This window comes from Callithrix jacchus, chromosome 8, assembly GCF_049354715.1.
Source record: "Callithrix jacchus isolate 240 chromosome 8, calJac240_pri, whole genome shotgun sequence".
Taxonomy (NCBI): domain Eukaryota; kingdom Metazoa; phylum Chordata; class Mammalia; order Primates; family Cebidae; genus Callithrix; species Callithrix jacchus.
Window position 1 is genome coordinate 115596466 of NC_133509.1, and position 18348 is coordinate 115614813.

At 36.7% G+C, this 18348-nt stretch overlaps 1 protein-coding gene across 13 annotated transcripts in view; it reads right to left on the reverse strand.

The window, feature by feature from the left end:
• CEP128 (centrosomal protein 128) overlaps window positions 1-18348 on the reverse strand; it is a 449218-nt gene that overhangs the window by 134906 nt on the left and 295964 nt on the right. Inside the window, exon 20 of one of the 13 annotated variants that reach the window (XM_054240241.2) lies at window positions 823-1466. The exons of the other annotated variants lie outside the window; for them this stretch is intronic. Within the exon in view, the coding sequence (XP_054096216.2) occupies window positions 1462-1466 (5 nt within the window). The 3' untranslated portion in view covers window positions 823-1461. Of the gene's footprint in view, window positions 1-822; window positions 1467-18348 lie in introns of those variants that run through there. 13 annotated transcript variants of the gene reach the window in all.

The following is an 18348-nucleotide window of genomic DNA, read 5'->3' on the forward strand; positions in this document are numbered from 1 at the left end:
GTGCACGAAGCCCAATCTATTGGCACAAAGGACCTGGAATGCTCTTCTCCCAGATGTCCACCGGCCTCTGTAGCTCACTTCCTTCAGATGCTTGCTCCATTGTCTATCAGAGATGCCTTCCTTGACCCTCAATCTAAAAATAACACCCTCCCCATCCCTCTACTTTCTTATCCTACTTCATTCTACTCTAGAATACTTTTCACACCACCTGATTTATTTTTTATATATGATGCCTTTTACCCTTCTACAATGAGATGGTGAATTCCTATAGGGTAGGGGCAGTAACTAGCATATAATAGGAATTCAATAAATATTTATTGTGTGAATCACTGAACATAACGACATGTCTAATATTCTTCTTTCTATTAGCATCAGTTGACTAAGTAGTGTGAACACAGATCATTAAAAATGGTAGCTCCTAATATCTGAAATACTATCTCTGAATTCAATCAAGACTCAGAATTTCAACTCCGGTAGCCCCTTTATTAAGTTTTAGAAGTCAATGACTCATTATGAAACCACTTAGGTTAGAAAGAGAAGTCTTTCTTTTTCTTTCATTTGGTTATAAGAAATTACAGAAAATTGAGATAAGAAGAATAAATTATGGAATGCAGCTGCCTAACTCTAAAACATATGTATGGTTATGTTTCAGACATACATTGCTTAATACAATGTTAAGTCAAACAAATAACAGTGGAGCGAACTAAGTTAGAAAATGGTATTTAACCAAAGAAACAAATGTGTATTACAATTATATTCTTTATTCTATTTCCACAAATGAGATTCAAATTCATTTTACTTTCAAATAACTAAAATGTTTAATTGTGAAGTGACTGTACAAAAATAATTCAGACAATCCTCGTTCTGGCAGATACACAAAAGATGTGGCTCAGAAGTTGCATTCAGACAAAACAATTTTATGCAAAGGCTAACAAACATATGGGATAAGTTACCAAAAGAGAATTGCTGAAACAAGAAACACCAATATGTTCCACTGAGAGCCAGGAGGGTATTTACATATAATCCAAATGAAGAATGTGGAAGAAGAGTAAAATAAAAATTTAAGACCACTGGAATTCTCTCCAGCAATGTATGCCTGAAGTAAACTCATTGTCTTCACTATAATTAAAAGACAATAAAGTATTCTATGCCCTTCTTAAATATGTTTATTGTTGACATTTTTTAGATCCCTAATAAAATCTGTGGACCACCCAAATCCTTTATTCTAATATAATTTGTCTAAAATTAACATATTATTGAAAATCATATTCTTAGTTTGCACATCTTAGAAACAGCTGATTACCCTCTTTCTATGATGACTAGTCTTTACCTTGTGGGGTAGAAAAGAGATTGAGGAGATAATGCAAACTTCCCCACTTCTTTGAGCAGAAGTACAATCTTAAATGGAGCAATAGTTTGTTTTGATGAAGGAGTAGGTACGAAGGTTGACCAGTAATTGTTTCATGCTGTCAAAACCGAAGAACAAACAACCAAGTTAAACTCAGTCTCTCCAAAAACAAAAGCAAGTAACACACAATCAAATTCTTTCTTATAGAAAGTGACTTTTCCATGAACTGAGACCAAAGAAAGCACTCACTGAATGAAATTTATAGTAACCAGAATAACAAAGCATTGTTTCCAACTTCCATCCCTTGGAATATGGAGAAATTCTTATTATTTTACTTTGAAAGACTATTTCACTAATGAAACTTTATTCTAAATGTGAAAGATCTCTCTATGATTAGTTAGTTCATCCGGCTAGATAAAAAATGCAAACAAGTCTGAATCAGGTATACAGGATACATTCTCATCTTTCTTTTCTCGCACAAAAAAAATGTTATTAGTGACAGGTACGAGTAAATGAGAAATGAAGGGAAAATTATTTTTTAATCCATCATCAGTATTGCTAAAACATATGAATAAAATCAAAAGTTCATGACCTATTAATAATGGGTGAATACTACTTCATTCAACTATTATTTACACTATCACATTTTCTATCACTTTTTCAAGCTACTATTAAAGAACTCTCATTTATTCTTAAAAGCACTATTTCCCTGCCAACTGTTGAGTCCAGGGGACATTTTAAATGACTTACCTAACTTGACCTGTCTGGTACACACAATACTATAAACCATTTCCTCAATTTTTCTATTTTTTTCCCAGCAACATCCTCTCCTTTTACCTCTCCAAATCCTCATTTCTCTATATGCCTTTCTGGTTCAGCTTCCTTTACCATCTCCTTAAATATGGATCCTCTCCAGGGTTCCATCTAAAACTCTCTTCTTATTCTAGACTTAACCTCTAAACAATGACAAATATAAAAATGGCTCTGACAAGTACCCAAATAAAATCAACTCCCAAATTGGCCCAAAATAAACCACCCTTTTGCTGACTTTACGTTCAAAATTTAAATAACTTACTGGAAAACTTGACACACATACCTTAAGGGTATTTCAAAAACAACATTTAAATCTAAACTTGTTATTGCCTTCTATTTTCCCAGAGATTGAAGCGCATGAGTTTTGAAGCCAGATAATTATCTAGCTTTGTCACCACCTAGTTATACAGCTTCAATTAATGCATTTACCTTCCTTAAGAATTGCTTCCTAGCTACTTTGAAGGGCCATTATTACAAAAATTCAATTGATTATATAATGGTCCTTCACAAACTTGTTCCCAAGCTTCATTTTGTTTTCTTTTAGATCCTACCCAAGAACTTTAGAGTCATTCTGGAAATTTCTCCTTCTCTCTGCATCCATAGCCAATAGTAACACAATCTAAACCATCAACCATCATCATATCTCCAGCATTTACCTCTTCTGTATAACTACTGCTCTCATTTTAATGGACTCCTCCTTATTCCCTAATGCAACTGCCCATGTATATCCCCACTTCTAACTGAATCTTTAAACCACCCCTCTGAAATAAAATATACTGTGACTTCTTGATGTCCAAGGGATAATGTTTTATGTTCTTAACATAGAGCCCAAGCGTCCCTTCTACGTGGTCTCCACCTACCTTTTTCAAGTTTTATCAAGTACCAGTTTCCCTGGTACCCCATGCTAGAGTCACCAACTATTGATATGGTATGGCCTGTGCCCTACCAAAGATACAGAATCTGTCTTTGCACCTTTCTCTTAGAGTCGGATATAATGCCTGGTAGAAAGTATGCACAGAACAAATGCTTATTGAGTTAAAAGTCTCTACAGCTTGATACTGATTTTCAAAGTATTTACGGCTGCTGAAAGAGTGCTTTCTGAGACCCAATGTGAATGTAATATTGAAAGGTCAAAAAGGGATTGTTTTCCTCCTTACTTAAGACTAATTATCCCAACAGTGAAAGAAAACTCTATTATAAATAATTAAAATAGCCATGGCAGAACAGCTTAGCAATATAATTCAATTCAATTAAGGAATATATGTTTAGGACAAACGAAATGTTAAGAGAGAGAGAAAGAGAGAGACAGCCCTACCTTAAACCTAAGCTATAAACTGCTGTGATTCTATCAGCCTATACGCATTTGAGCGGTAGTTACAGAGAAGACTGACAAAAACCAATTTGTCTGAAAGATGGAAGAGACTCCCAGAAAGACCTCATTCTAAGATAAGAGGGGATCAAGCTTTGTCCAGTAATAAAGCTTTAGCATTAATGAAAATGAATAATTCTTAGTAGAACATAGGATGTGTAACTAGGATTCATTGTCAGTTCAGAAACAAAGGCGAGATCAGTGACTTAAGAAAGAAAGATACAAGGCTGGTGCTGTGGCTCACACCTGTAACCCCAGACTTTGAGAGGCCAGGGCAGGAAGATTGCTTGAGGTCAGGAGTTCAGGACCAGCCTGGGTAACATAGTGAGAATCTGCCTCTATAAAAAATATAAAGACTAGCAGGCATAGTGGTGTGTGCTGTGCCCAACTATTTGGGAAGCTGAGGTAAGAGGACTGCTTGAGCCCAGAGAGTTAGCCTGTGCAACAGGTGAGACTCCATCTCTCAAACAAACAAACAAGACACACAGAGAGAGAGATTTGAAATAAACTCGGGAAAAAAAAGTTTCATTAAAAGAATTAGAAAGTTATTAGAAAGCTTGACCTACATCTCTTAAGCGCACCTCAAAAACAGCATCTAAATCTAAACTTGTTATCCCATACTATTTTCCCAAAGCAAAGAACATGAGTTCAAATCAATCTTTAATCTTTTTAAATCATGAGGAAATTGGGTGGCAAAACCAATGCCTTAAAACCTAGTTTAACCAAATAAACCCAAAGTATGCCATGTGGTTCCTTAAGTTTCTAATGCATCAGAAGCGGTGCCACTGTGGAGCACACAGCCCAGTGGGAGATGGTAGCCATGCCCAACAATAATGGAGGCCAGCGGCACCACAGCAGTCAGCAGGGACAGCTGGGAGGCCTCAGCAAATGTGGGGTGCAGCACAGCTAAGCAATGAGGTTTAAGAATTGTGGTGGTACATGAATAAAAAGCAATGTGCAGCCAAAAAAGCATTGGTATCCAACAAAGGCAGCAAAGCCTGGTGGCAGAAATAAACATACTCCCAAAGATTAGATAGTTCAGCTCACACTAATTAAAGAACATTGACTAGTGAACTCCCAAATTTGATGTCCATCTGGAAGCTCAAAATGGGACTTTATTTGGAGACAGTGTGAGTCAAGGATTTGAAGATGACATCAGCCTAGATGTACAGTGAGTCCTAATCTATGACTGGTGTCCTCCCATGAGAAAAGAGAGAGATTTAGATGCAAAGACACAGACATACAGAGAAGAAGGCCATGTGAAGACAAAGGAAGAGAATGGAGTGCCACAGCTGCAAGCCAAGTCATGCGAAAGATTGGCAGCCACCACCAAAAGCTGAGAGAGGCAAAGAAGCATTGTTCCCTACAGCCTGCAGAGCAAGCATGGCCCTGCCAACACCCTTATTTCTGGGTTCTAGGTTCCAGAACTGCAAGGGAATAAATTTCTGTTGTTTTAAATCACTCAGTTTGTGGTGCTTTGTTATGGCAGCCCTGGGAAATTAATATACCATGTTTTTGGCTAATTAGGCACCTGTTATATGCACACTGGAGATAAACATTTGGGACTCCCCTAAAGTACTTGCAATGACAGGAGAAAAGACTACTGAGTAAGTGGGGCCTGTAAAAGCAAGGAAGGACACGAGCCAGTAAGACATGGGTATTGTATTATCAAGAGAAATACATTCCACTGAGATTTGTCAGCACTTTTCTTCTCATACTTGTTTCTGTTATTTCAAAAAGAAGACAGTGTTGATTTTCTCAGAAATTCCACTGATACAGAATAATGAGAAATCTAAACTCAAATATCAAAAAAGTCATTAGCAGTAACCATCATAAATATTAGGCTATTATTTTTATTTATTTATTTATTTTTTGAGATGAAGTCTCACTCTGTTGCCCAGGCTGGAGTACAGTGGCACGATCTTAGCTCACTGCAACCTCTGCCTCCCAGATTCAGGCAATTCTCCTGCCTCAGCCTCCTGAGTAGCTGGGATTACAGGCATGTGCCACCACGCCCAGCTAATTTTTGTATTTTTAGTAGAGACAAGGTTTCACCATGTTGGTCAGTCAGGCTGGTCTCAAACTCCTGACCTCGTGATCCAACCGCCTTGGCCTCCCAAAGTGCTGGGATTACAGGCATGAGCCACCTCACCTGGCCAAGCTTTCTTTTAATATTCAGTTCAATGCAACAAAATGCATATTAATATGAAACCTTTCTTTTAAGGTAATAATTTAATTACTCATTATTTCTATACAAGTAAGCTCATTGGAAAGTAAAAGAATTTGAGTCATGACAACTGGCCTTTAGTTAATGTTTAATGTAGATTAGTTAGATAATAAAGATACAAAAAAGGCACAATAGCATACATTGCTCATGTTATTTTAATGAAAAAGAGCATGTTCAACAATATGCTCTGAAATTACTAATTTGCATTTTCTAGGAAAAGAATCCATTCTCATGGAACAAATGAATTGTATCTCATTCAATAAAAATGAGAGACCAGTAGCACAGTTTTGAGGAAAGACTCCAAATGTTAATAAATGAGACATACTACAATTCTACGTGACCTGGACCAGATTGTCAAACATTCTGCATCCCAGATTTTTCATCAAACATTCTTCACCTACTTATAAGGTCAAGAAGGCTCCTTTTGACTCTAACAAGTCATGACCCCATGAACTAACTAAACATAATACTATTTTACCTACTATACAGTAAAAGTAAAGAAATGAAAATATCTAAGGGTACATTACCAAATGGTTTTACTTTTTAAAATGGTTTTCATTTCAAAACATAATCCCATGTTCCATCCAATAAATGTTACTGTATGTATTTCAAGAAAATGTATTAAGGTATTATACCTATGTAGAAGAATGGCTCCTGTCATCAAAAGTTAATGTTCTAATAAAAGAAATAAAACACAAAATTAGCAGCATACATTAAATCTATATGAGTGGTAAAAATGAAGATAATTATCGTATGGAGTAGGGAGGTATTACTATTTAATGTGTTACGGTAATATTATACAAGATGCAGCATCTGAATAGGACACGTAAAATGGAAAGGAAATAAAATAAGCAAAAATCACACCACCAAAAGCTGGTGAGGATGTAGAGCAAAAGGAACTTTCATTCATTGCTGGTAAAAATACAAGATAATACAGCCATTTTTAAAGATAGTTTGGTAGTTTCTTACAAAATTAAACATATTCTTACCATACAATCTGGCAATCACACTCCATGATATTTACCCAAATGAACTGAACATTTATGTCTACGCAAAATCCTGCACATGAATGTTTATAGCAGCTTTATTCATAATTGCCCAAACTTGGAAGCAACCAAGATGTCTTTTAGTAGGTGAGTGGATAAATACACCGTGCTAAATCCAGACAATGGAATATGATTCATTACTAAAAGAATGTGCTATAAAGCCATCAAAAGACATAGAGGAAAATTAAATGCATATTGCTAAGTGAAAGAAACCAATCTGTAAGAGGTACACTGTATGACATTCTAGAAAAAGCAAAAATATGAAGACAGTAAAAAGATCAGTGGTTGCCAGGAGTTAGTGGGGAGGGAGGGATAAATAGATAGAGTACATGGGATTTTTTAGGGCAGTGAAACTATTCTGTAGAATATTACAATGGTATATGCTTCATTATGTATCTGTCAAGACCTACAGAACATAAAATGCCAAGAATGAATCCTAATGTAAACTATGAACTTTGGGTGATGTGTCAATTGTAACTAATGCACCACTTTGGTGGGGGATACTGGTAATGGGAGAAGCTGTGCTTGTGTGAAGGGAACTCTCTGTACTTTCCACTTAATTTTGCCATGAACCTAAAACTTCTCTGAAAAATGAAGTCTATTTAAAAAAAATAAATAAAGCTTTGTGGAAGAACTGGGAGAAAATGTATTTCAGGAAAATACAAAACTACAAACAAAAGCATGGAGTTAGAAAAGGATCGTAACTATTAATGATTCAAGTGAAAATCAGATTGGGCAAAATGCGGGGTTCCTCTGCATCAATAATAGAATCTATTGGTAATGAACAGTATAAATGATTTGCCTAAATGTGTACATACAACATGTTATATACACACACACTGTACATACTTACAAAATGAGATCATACTATACATTCAATACGACATATAATATGTAACTTTTAAAAATTGTGAATATCTACTCTTAGCATTAACTAATCCTCAATGTTATAATTAAAAATGGATATATAAAAATTTCCATTAAACACATTCATGAATGTATCTGAAAAACTTATTGAGCATTTACTGTGTCCAAGGATGGTTTAGAAGTACCATAAATTATTCAACATGATCATTCACTACTATGGCCAATTATGTTAATTTTACTTGTTTATCATCATAAAACTGAAATAAACATTCACATATATAAATCTTTCACGCTTAAAAAAATGTGCTTTTCAAAGAGCAAAAAATTTTTACAAGTAGAATGCTAGTCCAAAAGGTACTTTTATTTATAAGGGTGTGTGCTTTTATTATATAATATATATATTATATATATACACCCTTATAAGTATGTATATATATATTATATACACACACACAACACACACACACACACACACACACACTGCATTCTAAAAACACCGTTGAAATGTTGAAATGCTTAAGAATGCTTATGTCAACACCTCTTACAAACAGGATATATTATCAGCTTAAAAAATTTCTGTGCCCAAGTTTTTTGCAATCTACTCTTTTTCTACTTTTTCATTCCACTTTGCTGTTTTGTTTCCTCAGCCTGTTTTCTCTATATGACTCTCTAATCCCTCTCATCTGAGGCCTTGCATTCTGCGGAGTACTTCAAACAGCCTAACCATTATTTTTCCCTCAGAACCTTATGTACATACATAGTTTTGAAAGCTGTGCTTTTGCTCTGAGTTTTCAGGTGATAGCTTCCTTCCTTGAACTCCAATATTTTTTAAATAGCCTCTGTATTGACTTTTTCTTCTCCTTTCTTATGTTTAATAAGGCAATGGCTATCAAGACTCAATCATCTAACTTTTGAGATGCACTGTTGCAGTGGTCCCCAGCAGGGGAGATTTGACAATGTATGAAGATATTTCTGATTGTCACCACTGGGGAAGGGAGGCCATCTGGTGAATAGTGACCAAGAACGTGGCTAAATAGCCTACAATGTGCAGTATACCCCCCACAAAAACAAGGAATTATACAGTTCAAAATATCAGTGGTGTTGAGGTAGAGAAACTGTCTTAAATGACTAGGTTGGTTATAGTCACTCTTTAACAGTTAATTCACAACATTGTGCTTGCATTAACATAATCCAGTTCTACTGGGGGAGGTATTATGCCTAATCACACTGCTTGGTTCTCAGGCCCCGTACATAAGCAGAGTATATGGAAAATTATATTTCTCTATTTTTTAAACTTTTAATTCCAAGGATCTTCTAGGCTGTACTGTAGAGAATATAGCTTAAAATATGCACATTGTCACAACCAGTTCACCTCTTTTGTCCTGATGAATTATTTTCTATAAATTATTGCTTATAAATTGACAGAGAAATATGTCCACCTCAAAGATCAGCAGCAACTGTGAGGAATGAAAGCTTACCTGTTTAGTGGTTTTTTTTTTTTTTCAGAACTTGGGTCTCTGAGTCAGGAGGGCACTTGGAGTTTAAGCAAAAGTATTTTTCTACCTCTTTTCTGGGAATCTCTGATTAATGCCGTGAATCCTGATTCGATTTTCCTCAGTTCAGTTTCACCTGTCTTATGGAATGTCTGTCAAGCCACTTGATAGACATTCAAGTGGTAGAATTTTGGTAGAATATTGAGAAAGGCTTCATTAGTGGCTGTGACTAATATTTTGGTAGAATATTAAGAAAGGCTTCATTAGCGGCTATGACTAATCCACAATTACAAATCATAGCCTAAACTATAGTTTTCAGTTCTCAATAATAATGGATGCACTAAAGTAAACTAGTATTACCAGCCCTCCTTTGGTATACTTCACTTCTTTATTAAATTACCTTCTACTCCAACCTTTCCCTAAAGGAGATCATAAGACTTGTATATAAAAATAAAAGTATGCTAATAGAAAATAGCATTGATTTGAACTAATAAAGGGAGTCTGGAGAAGATTATCTACGTATCTGGAAACTTTTCCAACTGTGAAGGAAATAAGAGTGGTAGAGGTTCACCTGTTTAGTCATTTTTCATTCATTCATCCAAATTTAAATTAATTAAACACTAGTTTAAAAAGCAAGTGCACCAAACACTAATAAATCAAAATAAAGCGGAAACCATATTTCTTGCCTCTGTGACCTTCTAATTTTTGTGAGGAGAAAGAGAAACACCTAATTTCAGCAACTAGGGAACAATGTTAAAGTAAAATATAAGCAGTTTTATGGTAAAGTATAAATAGTATCAAACAGGTTTCCCTCATGGATGTGAACTTCTAAAATAGGATTGAAAGAATTTGGGATCAAAGGTGCCTAGGTAATCTAACTGATGTAAGAAAGTATAAAATACTGACCTTAATTATGTTAACTGCAACAAATAAGGGGCAGGAAAGCTTAAGGTTTATATAAACTTGTGGAAGAAGCCTGGCAAGCAGGCAAGATACTGTAGTTGTTTCCTGAACCTGAACAAGAGTGGGGAGAAGAAAACGGGGCAGGCTCCAAAGGCGAGCTAAAGGACTGTGCTTCAAATTGCACCCTTCAATTTTATGCCTTCGTCCTCCTCCCCAACCCTTTGTCTCAGAAGACAAATGTAGCACATGCTCTTCTTTGTGTATCCTTAACTTGCGGGTACACAAAGAAATGCATATGCCACATTTGTCTCTAAGGTCACTCACAATCTCACTTGTTAAAGGATGCCACATCCAGAGAGCATGAAAGAATTACAGTTAACTAAGAAATGAAACCTGAAAGAAACAGAGATGCTAAGGCAATGGAGAAAATTGCTTGGTGAAAAGAATACAGAGTGAATGAAGGAGAAAAAGAGATGAAAAAGGACAAGAAGCCCGAGTCGCTGGAACAGCATAAAGAAAGATGATGCCAGAGCATGGACTCCACGTCACTTACGTGGGGAAGACTTGCAGGATGACAGCTGATTGATTCTATTACCCCACCTTGGAATTACAAACTCAGCATCTCTCGGGGATGGGGTAAAAAAAGCAAAAGTCAACCAGGCGCAGTGGCTCATGCCTGTAATCCCAGCACTTTGGGAGGCTGAGGCGGGTGGATCACGAGGTCAAGAGATCGAGACCATCCTGGTCATGGTGAAACCCCGTCTCTACTAAAAATACAAAAAATTAGCTGGGCATGGTGGCACGTGCCTGTAATCCCAGCTACTCAGGAGGCTGAGGCAGGAGAATTGCTTGAACCCAGGAGGCAGAGGTTGCGGTGAGCCAAGATTGCGCCATTGCACTCCAGCCTGGGTAACAAGAGTGAAACTCTGTCTCAATTAAAAAAAAAAAATCTACATTTTAAGAAGTCCCCCAAATATTTACATATATTAACATTAAGGAACCACTGGAATTGAGGATGAATTTAGTCTTGATTGAAAAGCAATTTCCCAGATTTCATCTAAAGGGATATTCAAACTGTGGGATGTGACCCATTAGGATCATTATATCAATTTAGTGTGTTTGGTACATTTCTTCATTTTGTAATGACACAGAACAGTAGAATATAAATTAAAAGATTACATCCTAGCATTAAGGAAACTATTGTTTCATGAAACCTTTGTGTCAGTCATAAATATGTGTGCAATATGTATGTGTCCACTGCCACTCACATGTACTAGGCAGTGACATATAATGTATGTCTTACCGGTTAAGGTAAAAAAAAAAAATGTGAAAGACACTGCTTTATAGAACATGAAGGAACATTCACAGGCAGTAGGAGGCTTGAGGAATTGAGTTTTGTCCTCAAGAGGAAAAGATAGGCATTTGTGACTGGTGAACCCCTGCTATATGTTATATAGGCCTGCCATGACTAACCAGAAAGTGTCATATTCTATGTGACTTGATAGCTTATAAAATCCACTGGCTGACATTTATTATTTCTGACTCATGTGGCCATGAAGAATACAGTCAGGAAAAAATGGAATATATCTATAATGACTTTGAAGACCAAGATAGGAAGCTGAAGGGCTTGGGAAATACAGTTTTTATTTAGTCTTTTAGCTGAAAATCAGAACATTTAAACAGAGAGGTGGAGGATGTGGGAAGTAAAGAACTAGCTACATAGAGAATACAAGACAAAAAGGATTTAGTTTTCTAAACCAAGGATACAAAGCCAAAATGGATTTTTAGCAGGGAAAAGAATTTATCTCATCATTACTAGGAAGAAAAATTTGGTGATATTTTTATCAGAATGCCAAAGGGGATTTTGATCAGAAATGTGGATAAGCTAAAGAAAAGGTTAAAATCAGATACTAGGTGAACTACTATTCAAGGTGAGAGAAATATCTTACAGAAGATAGGGACCAGGGACAGGCCAAGGACTGTACAAACAGCTATGACCACCTACATATCATTAAGGAAAACATGGATACAGTCACTGTGAGCTTTACAGTTAAATGTAAGGAGATAAAACAATATCATAGTTTCATCAATGAGGCTCATTTGTTCAACAGAGACACAGCCTCTTTTCTTACTTAAATAAGAAAGAAGTAGTCTTCACTCCCAAGGAATTCTACTTCAGGAAAGAAAACACTTCACACTATGTTACTAGAACATGACTGGTATAAAAAAAGATGCATATAAATTTCAGTAGGAACTTAGAGAAGGGTGAAAGAACTTGACAGGGGTATCAGAGAAAGCTTTATGCAAGAGATGGCTTTTGAAATAAGTCTTATAAGAGGAGAAAGAGTCAAAACATGTCTGAAAAGATATGATAATGGAATGGTATATAGTACTTATTTCATTATTACTTGTTTTAGAAACCCCATCCAATGAAGTAGCAATATAAATATACTGAAAGATAGCAATTTCAACATCTTCCAATACATTTATATATTTATTTACATATTTCATATTTGTATATTTGTTTATTATATACATGTAAATAAATATGTGAACTAAAATCAGTAAGTGTAGTGAACAGCTTTTTTTTTTTGGTAGCTGTATTAGTCTTGTCTCACATTGCTATAAAGAACTACCTGAAACTGGGTAACTTATGAATTAAAAAAAGGTTTAATTGACTCAGTTCCACAGGCTGTACAGGAATCATGGCTGGGAGGCCTCAGGAAACTTACAGTCATGACAGAAGGCAAAGAGGAAGCAAGTAAGTCTTATCATGGTAGGGCAGGAGAGAGAGAAAGCGTAGTGCTACACACTTTTTAAACAACCAGATCTCATGAAACTGATGCTCTGTCATGAAAACAGCAAGGGGGAATCTACCCCTGTGATTCAATCACTTCCTGCCAGGCCCTTCCTTCAACACATGGGGCTTACAATTCAACATAAGATGAAGGTGGGGACATAGAGACAAACCATATCAGTGACTAACTAAAGTAAAAAAACAATAATGGAATTTTTCTAGAAAGGATACTATATTCAGCCTTGTAAAACAGATAACATGAATGTTTTCTCAATACTTATTGTACCGCAAGATCGTGGAAAAGATATGGTAGTGAAGAAAGAACACAAAGATTAACACAAGATTTCACGTTTTCAGTAACTGTCTTATTTATCTGTGTATTTCCTGTACTCATCCATTAATTCCCTCTTTCTATCTTAGATAGTGCATAGTAAACATTTAAACATTTCCTGAGTGAATGACTGAAAAAAAAATGAAAAAAATGAATGAATAAAGGTTGCTAAAAATAGAGCACTTGATATGTTCTTGACCAGGGGTTTCTAATCCCCATGGCCTGTTAGGAACCAGAGTGCACAGCAGGAGGTGAGTGAAGCTACATCTATATTGACAGCCACTCCTCATGGCTCACATTACCATCTGAGCTTGGCCTCCTGTCAAATCAGCAGTGGCATCAGATTCTCACAGGAGTACAAACTCTGTCATGAACTGCACATGTGAAGGATCTGGGTTGCACGTTCCTTATGATAATCTAATACCTGATCATCTGTCAGTGTTTCCTATCACCCCAATTTGGGACCATCTAATTGTAGGAAAACAAGCTCAGGGCTCCCACTGATTCTGCATTATGGTGAGCTGTATAATTATTTCATTATTTATTACAATGTAATAAAAATATAAATAGAATGCCTAATAAATGTAACATGCTTGAATAATCCCCAAAGCACACCCCCTGCCCACCAGTCTGTGGAAAAATTGTCTTCCACAAAACTGTTCTCTGGTGCTAAAAAGGTTGAGGACCACTGTTCTATACCACTTGGTTGGAGAGCATAAGATATGATCAGGAAACAGCATAAAGTTCAATTTGGCTGAAATTACAGAAGCATGTAGAAAAGTATAATGTTCCCCCAGAAGACTGTGAAAGGTTAATGTTCAAAACTTAGTTGGCTCTGGTTGGATGTCTTGAATCCAGGCTTTATAGTTTAGCTTTTGTGCAGTTAGTAACAGGAAGCCACTGAGGATTCCTGAGAACAAAGAGACATGATCTTAAAAAAAACATGCTTTAGGAAAATTAATTTGGTAATAGGTAATAGGCTTGATTTGGAGAGACACTAGACTACAGGGCAGAATCTGGACATCACCATGGTTTTTGAAATCACGGGGATAGATGAAGTACCTTGAGAGAAATACACAGAACGCTTCAAAAATTTCTCACCAGAAAACTTGTTGAAAGAGTAAGGAGCACTTGATGTTCCTACTTCCTCCATCTGTTTAATTCCTGCAGTTTGGCTTGAAATGGTCTCTCCAATATCATTAGTAACCTAATTGCCAAGTACAAAGTCCTTTCTTTCTTCTCAATGTTCATCTTTAATGTTCTTGAGGTATTTTACAAAAACGCCTTCTCTTTCCTTTTTCAAACTCCTTTCTGCCTTTTTTTCTTTCTACTCCCCTCCTCCACTTTTTGGCTTTTTCTGCCTTCATTCATTCCCACTATGTGAATTAACTCAAATTTCTATCTTCACCATCTAACTCTTCATGGGCTTTAACACATCCTTTATGAGCTAAACTGCTCTTCCAGACTTCAGTGTCACAGTGTAGCTACTGTTCTAATTGTCCTGAGAATGTAACTGGTGTAAACAATCATGTACCTGACACCAAAATCATATATTTTCTCCAAATATCATAACTGTCAGTCACAGTTTAAATGTCCCTTTTTTTCTCTCACCCTCTTAGATGGCAATTTAATTTTTAGTTCACATTGGCTCACATCCAATTCCTTAGGTAATGTCAAGTTTCTACCCCTGTTTAAGCTCTTATTGTTTCATATTTTGTGTCTAGACTCCAACTGTCAAACCCAGGCAGTGGAATGGAGGATTCAAAAATTTCACAGTGGAATTCAGGAATAAAATATTAAAACTTCCATATGTATATCTCCATCCCTATCCGTTCATATCTCCATCCATCCTCTTCATGTTGCCACAAGTGACCTTACTAAAATATAAATTTAGTATTGTCACACCCTTTGTACATCCATTATGTCTTTTACAATAATGTGCAGAATCCTTAGCTAACATGCACAGTTGTTCATAATCTGGCTACTTTTTCCACTAATAGCCTAGCCACTCACCACATGTCCTTCTCTATAAGCATATGTATTATGTGTATTCCTGAATCATTCTCCCACTCTTTCTCTCTGTCCCCTTTTTTTGTCTGCCCAGCATCCTCTTTAGGGAATTCAGTGGGTGAATATAATCCAGGCCTTGCCATTCAGAGAACAATCACCTCCCGGCCAGAGTGATTGATTCCCAGGAAGATAGCTGACTGAAGCTGAGTTAAGGAAAAGTATCCAGTTGACTTTTGTTATATAACTTCAGGAAAGAGTCACCTTCCCTTTGGGGTTGTCTGGCTGGTAGAAAGATAGATGGGTGTTGGTAGTGGTGATCTTTGCCACTACTTGAAAGGATTCTGTTTGAAGAAACACAAAAGAAAATGGAAAAGAGATAAAGCCAGATCCCTGTTTAAAAACCTTTGTTGGCCTTTTGAGTTATATGAGCCAAAGGCAGTCCTTTTGTGTTTTATTAAGGCTTGTTTGAGTTTAACTTCTTATCGCAACAAAAAGTGACCTACTAATAAGACCTACTCTAGGAAGGCTTTGCTGACCTTCTAGTCCGCTTTACTCAACCTTCTTCCACATTGTTGCTCCTCTATTCCAAGTATTATGGAACTGGTCACAGAGGTGGATGAAAACTGGACTATCGGCAGCCTTCAACAACAGAGGAGAAACTGTACATCTTTGGCAATGTCCAAAGTTAATTTTCTTTTTTTTTTTTTGAGACGGAGTTTCGCTCTTGTTACCCAGGCTGGAGTGCAATGGCGCGATCTCGGCTCACCGCAACCTCCGCCTCCTGGGTTCAGGCAATTCTCCTGCCTCAGCCTCCCGAGTAGCTGGGATTACAGGCACGCGCCACCGTGCCGAGCTGATTTTTTTTGTAATTTTTAGTAGAGACGGGGTTTCACCATGTTGACCAGGATGGTCTCGATCTGTTGACCTCGTGATCCACCCGCCTCGGCCTCCCAAAGTGCTGGGATTACAGGCTTGAGCCACCGTGCCCTGCCCCCAAAGTTAATTTTCTATACGGAAGTTCTCCATCAATATTTATTGAGTTACATAGAAGAAAAATAGATCCATTGGAAAGTGAATGATCCTCAAGCATTTTTCAATAAAAAAACAACTAATTCAAGCCAACAGCCCCCCTGCTTTCAACTTTCTTCTTCCCATAGCTTGAGTTACAGGTTGTCTTAGATCCACTTCATCGAAGGCAAGAGCATCCCACCAGGATAGAACATGAGAGCCATGAGTAAAAACAAATTGGCCTGAAAAGATTAAGCTCCTTTTTGTTTTCTCCACCTGAAAAGTTCATATCCCTCTTAACTAAAGTATTACTCAGAAACTAAATGTAGAAAGCTCTAAGTTGCCTCCAGAGAATGTTAAATTTAGCTCTAGTCTATCTAAACTAATGAGAAATTTGTGAATGAGCATTCTTAAAACCAAAAGAAGACCAAATATAAATTTACCATTTTATGAGCAAGGAGAACGGAATTAATATTTTTGATTAGTTACTAAACTTCCCTCCTCTGGTCATCACCTGAAATCCAGGATCCCAGTTTTTGCTGGTCATGGGTCCAACTAAGTTCCCTGTACAGACCTTTCTTATGCTGGCCTAACCCTAATATAATATATAGAGAACTAAACCAGATATACTAACAGAACATACAGTCAGGTTTGACTAGTTGGAAGTCCATTTTCTTAGAATAAATTGCACTTTAAAAAATGGTGACATGTCATTTTTCCCAAAAGGAAGAAATCTATTTTTGCTTCATATTTAGTGGCCACTAATACATGGAGATTAAAACCTCTGAGGGGGCTGAGTACAGTGGCTCATGCCTATAATCCCAGTACTTTGGGAGGCTGAGGTGGGTGAATCGCCTGAGGTCAGAAGTTAAAGACCAGACTGGCCAACAAGGCAAAACCCCATCTTTGCTAAAAATAAAAAATTAGCCGGGCATGGTAGCTTGAGCCTGTAGTCCCAGCTACTCAGGAGGCTGAGTTAGGAGAGTAGCTTGAACTTAGGAGGTGGAGGCTGCAGTGAGCCAAGATCATGCCACTGCACTCCAGCCTGGGCGAAAGAGTGAGACACTGTACCAAAAACAAAAACAAAACCACCTCTCATAGGGCTAACATAAAGAAGTAGCCCTATTCAGTGTGCGATTTATACATGTAATTTCCATTAATACTACAGAACAAACATGTAAGAAGGAAGAGAGGAGAAAATTTTCGAAACTTTTTACCAAGGCAGCCAAAGATCAATTTTGAACAAGAAAAAAAAAATCCTTTGTAACCAAAAAGACTAACAGGTAACATGTACTTTTTAGAAGGCAAGAACTCTTAAGGAAACCAAGTTTAAATTGAAAGCTCCATTGTACGTCTACTCTACTTTGGTGATAGAGTAAAAAAAAGTATAAAGAGTAACAGGAGTCCTGTGTTTCTGTTCATACTTTTTTTTAAAAAAAGCTATCACCACAGTAAAGTACTTTAGATTGATAATTTAGATCTTCCAGAAACGTGGAAAAATTAAGAGTTAATTGCTTTTTGATTTACCTAGTAAAAGTGTTAAAAAGGTAATTTGTCATTTCTGATCTGACATTGCTATGGGCATGGCAACTATAGAAGAATTACGGTAGGGGATATAAAAAAGAGAGAGAGGAAATTGGTTTTGAGTCTTCTTAGATTTTACATCAACATTCTTTTGTTGTTGTTGTTTGCAGGCTTTACTGCCCTATTCATATTTATGCTTGTCAGCAAATTTCCCTTGGCTACATTCAAAAGGCAGCTGTTCATCCACACTCCCCAATGAATAAATATATCAAAGCCAATTCTTGGCCCAGGGACATGATCTGATTTCTAGAAGAGTTGCCAGCTTCCTTCTTTTAAGAGACTCAGTATGTCACTTGGACCCCAGCAGCTTACATACTTATTTATTTTTAAGTTAACTATTACTATACTCCAACAACAATACTACAAAAGTAGGGTAATCACTGTTGAGATGCCAAGACTCAAAGAAACAAGTAATTCCATTACTTAACATCTTAAAATCAGATTGATGCAGGTTCCTTCATTAACGTTTATAACAGATGCAGTAAATGTGGTACCCTTATGAGCAGAAGTCTGGTTGATGAAGAATTTGAAAGAGGCACAAGCCACTACCAG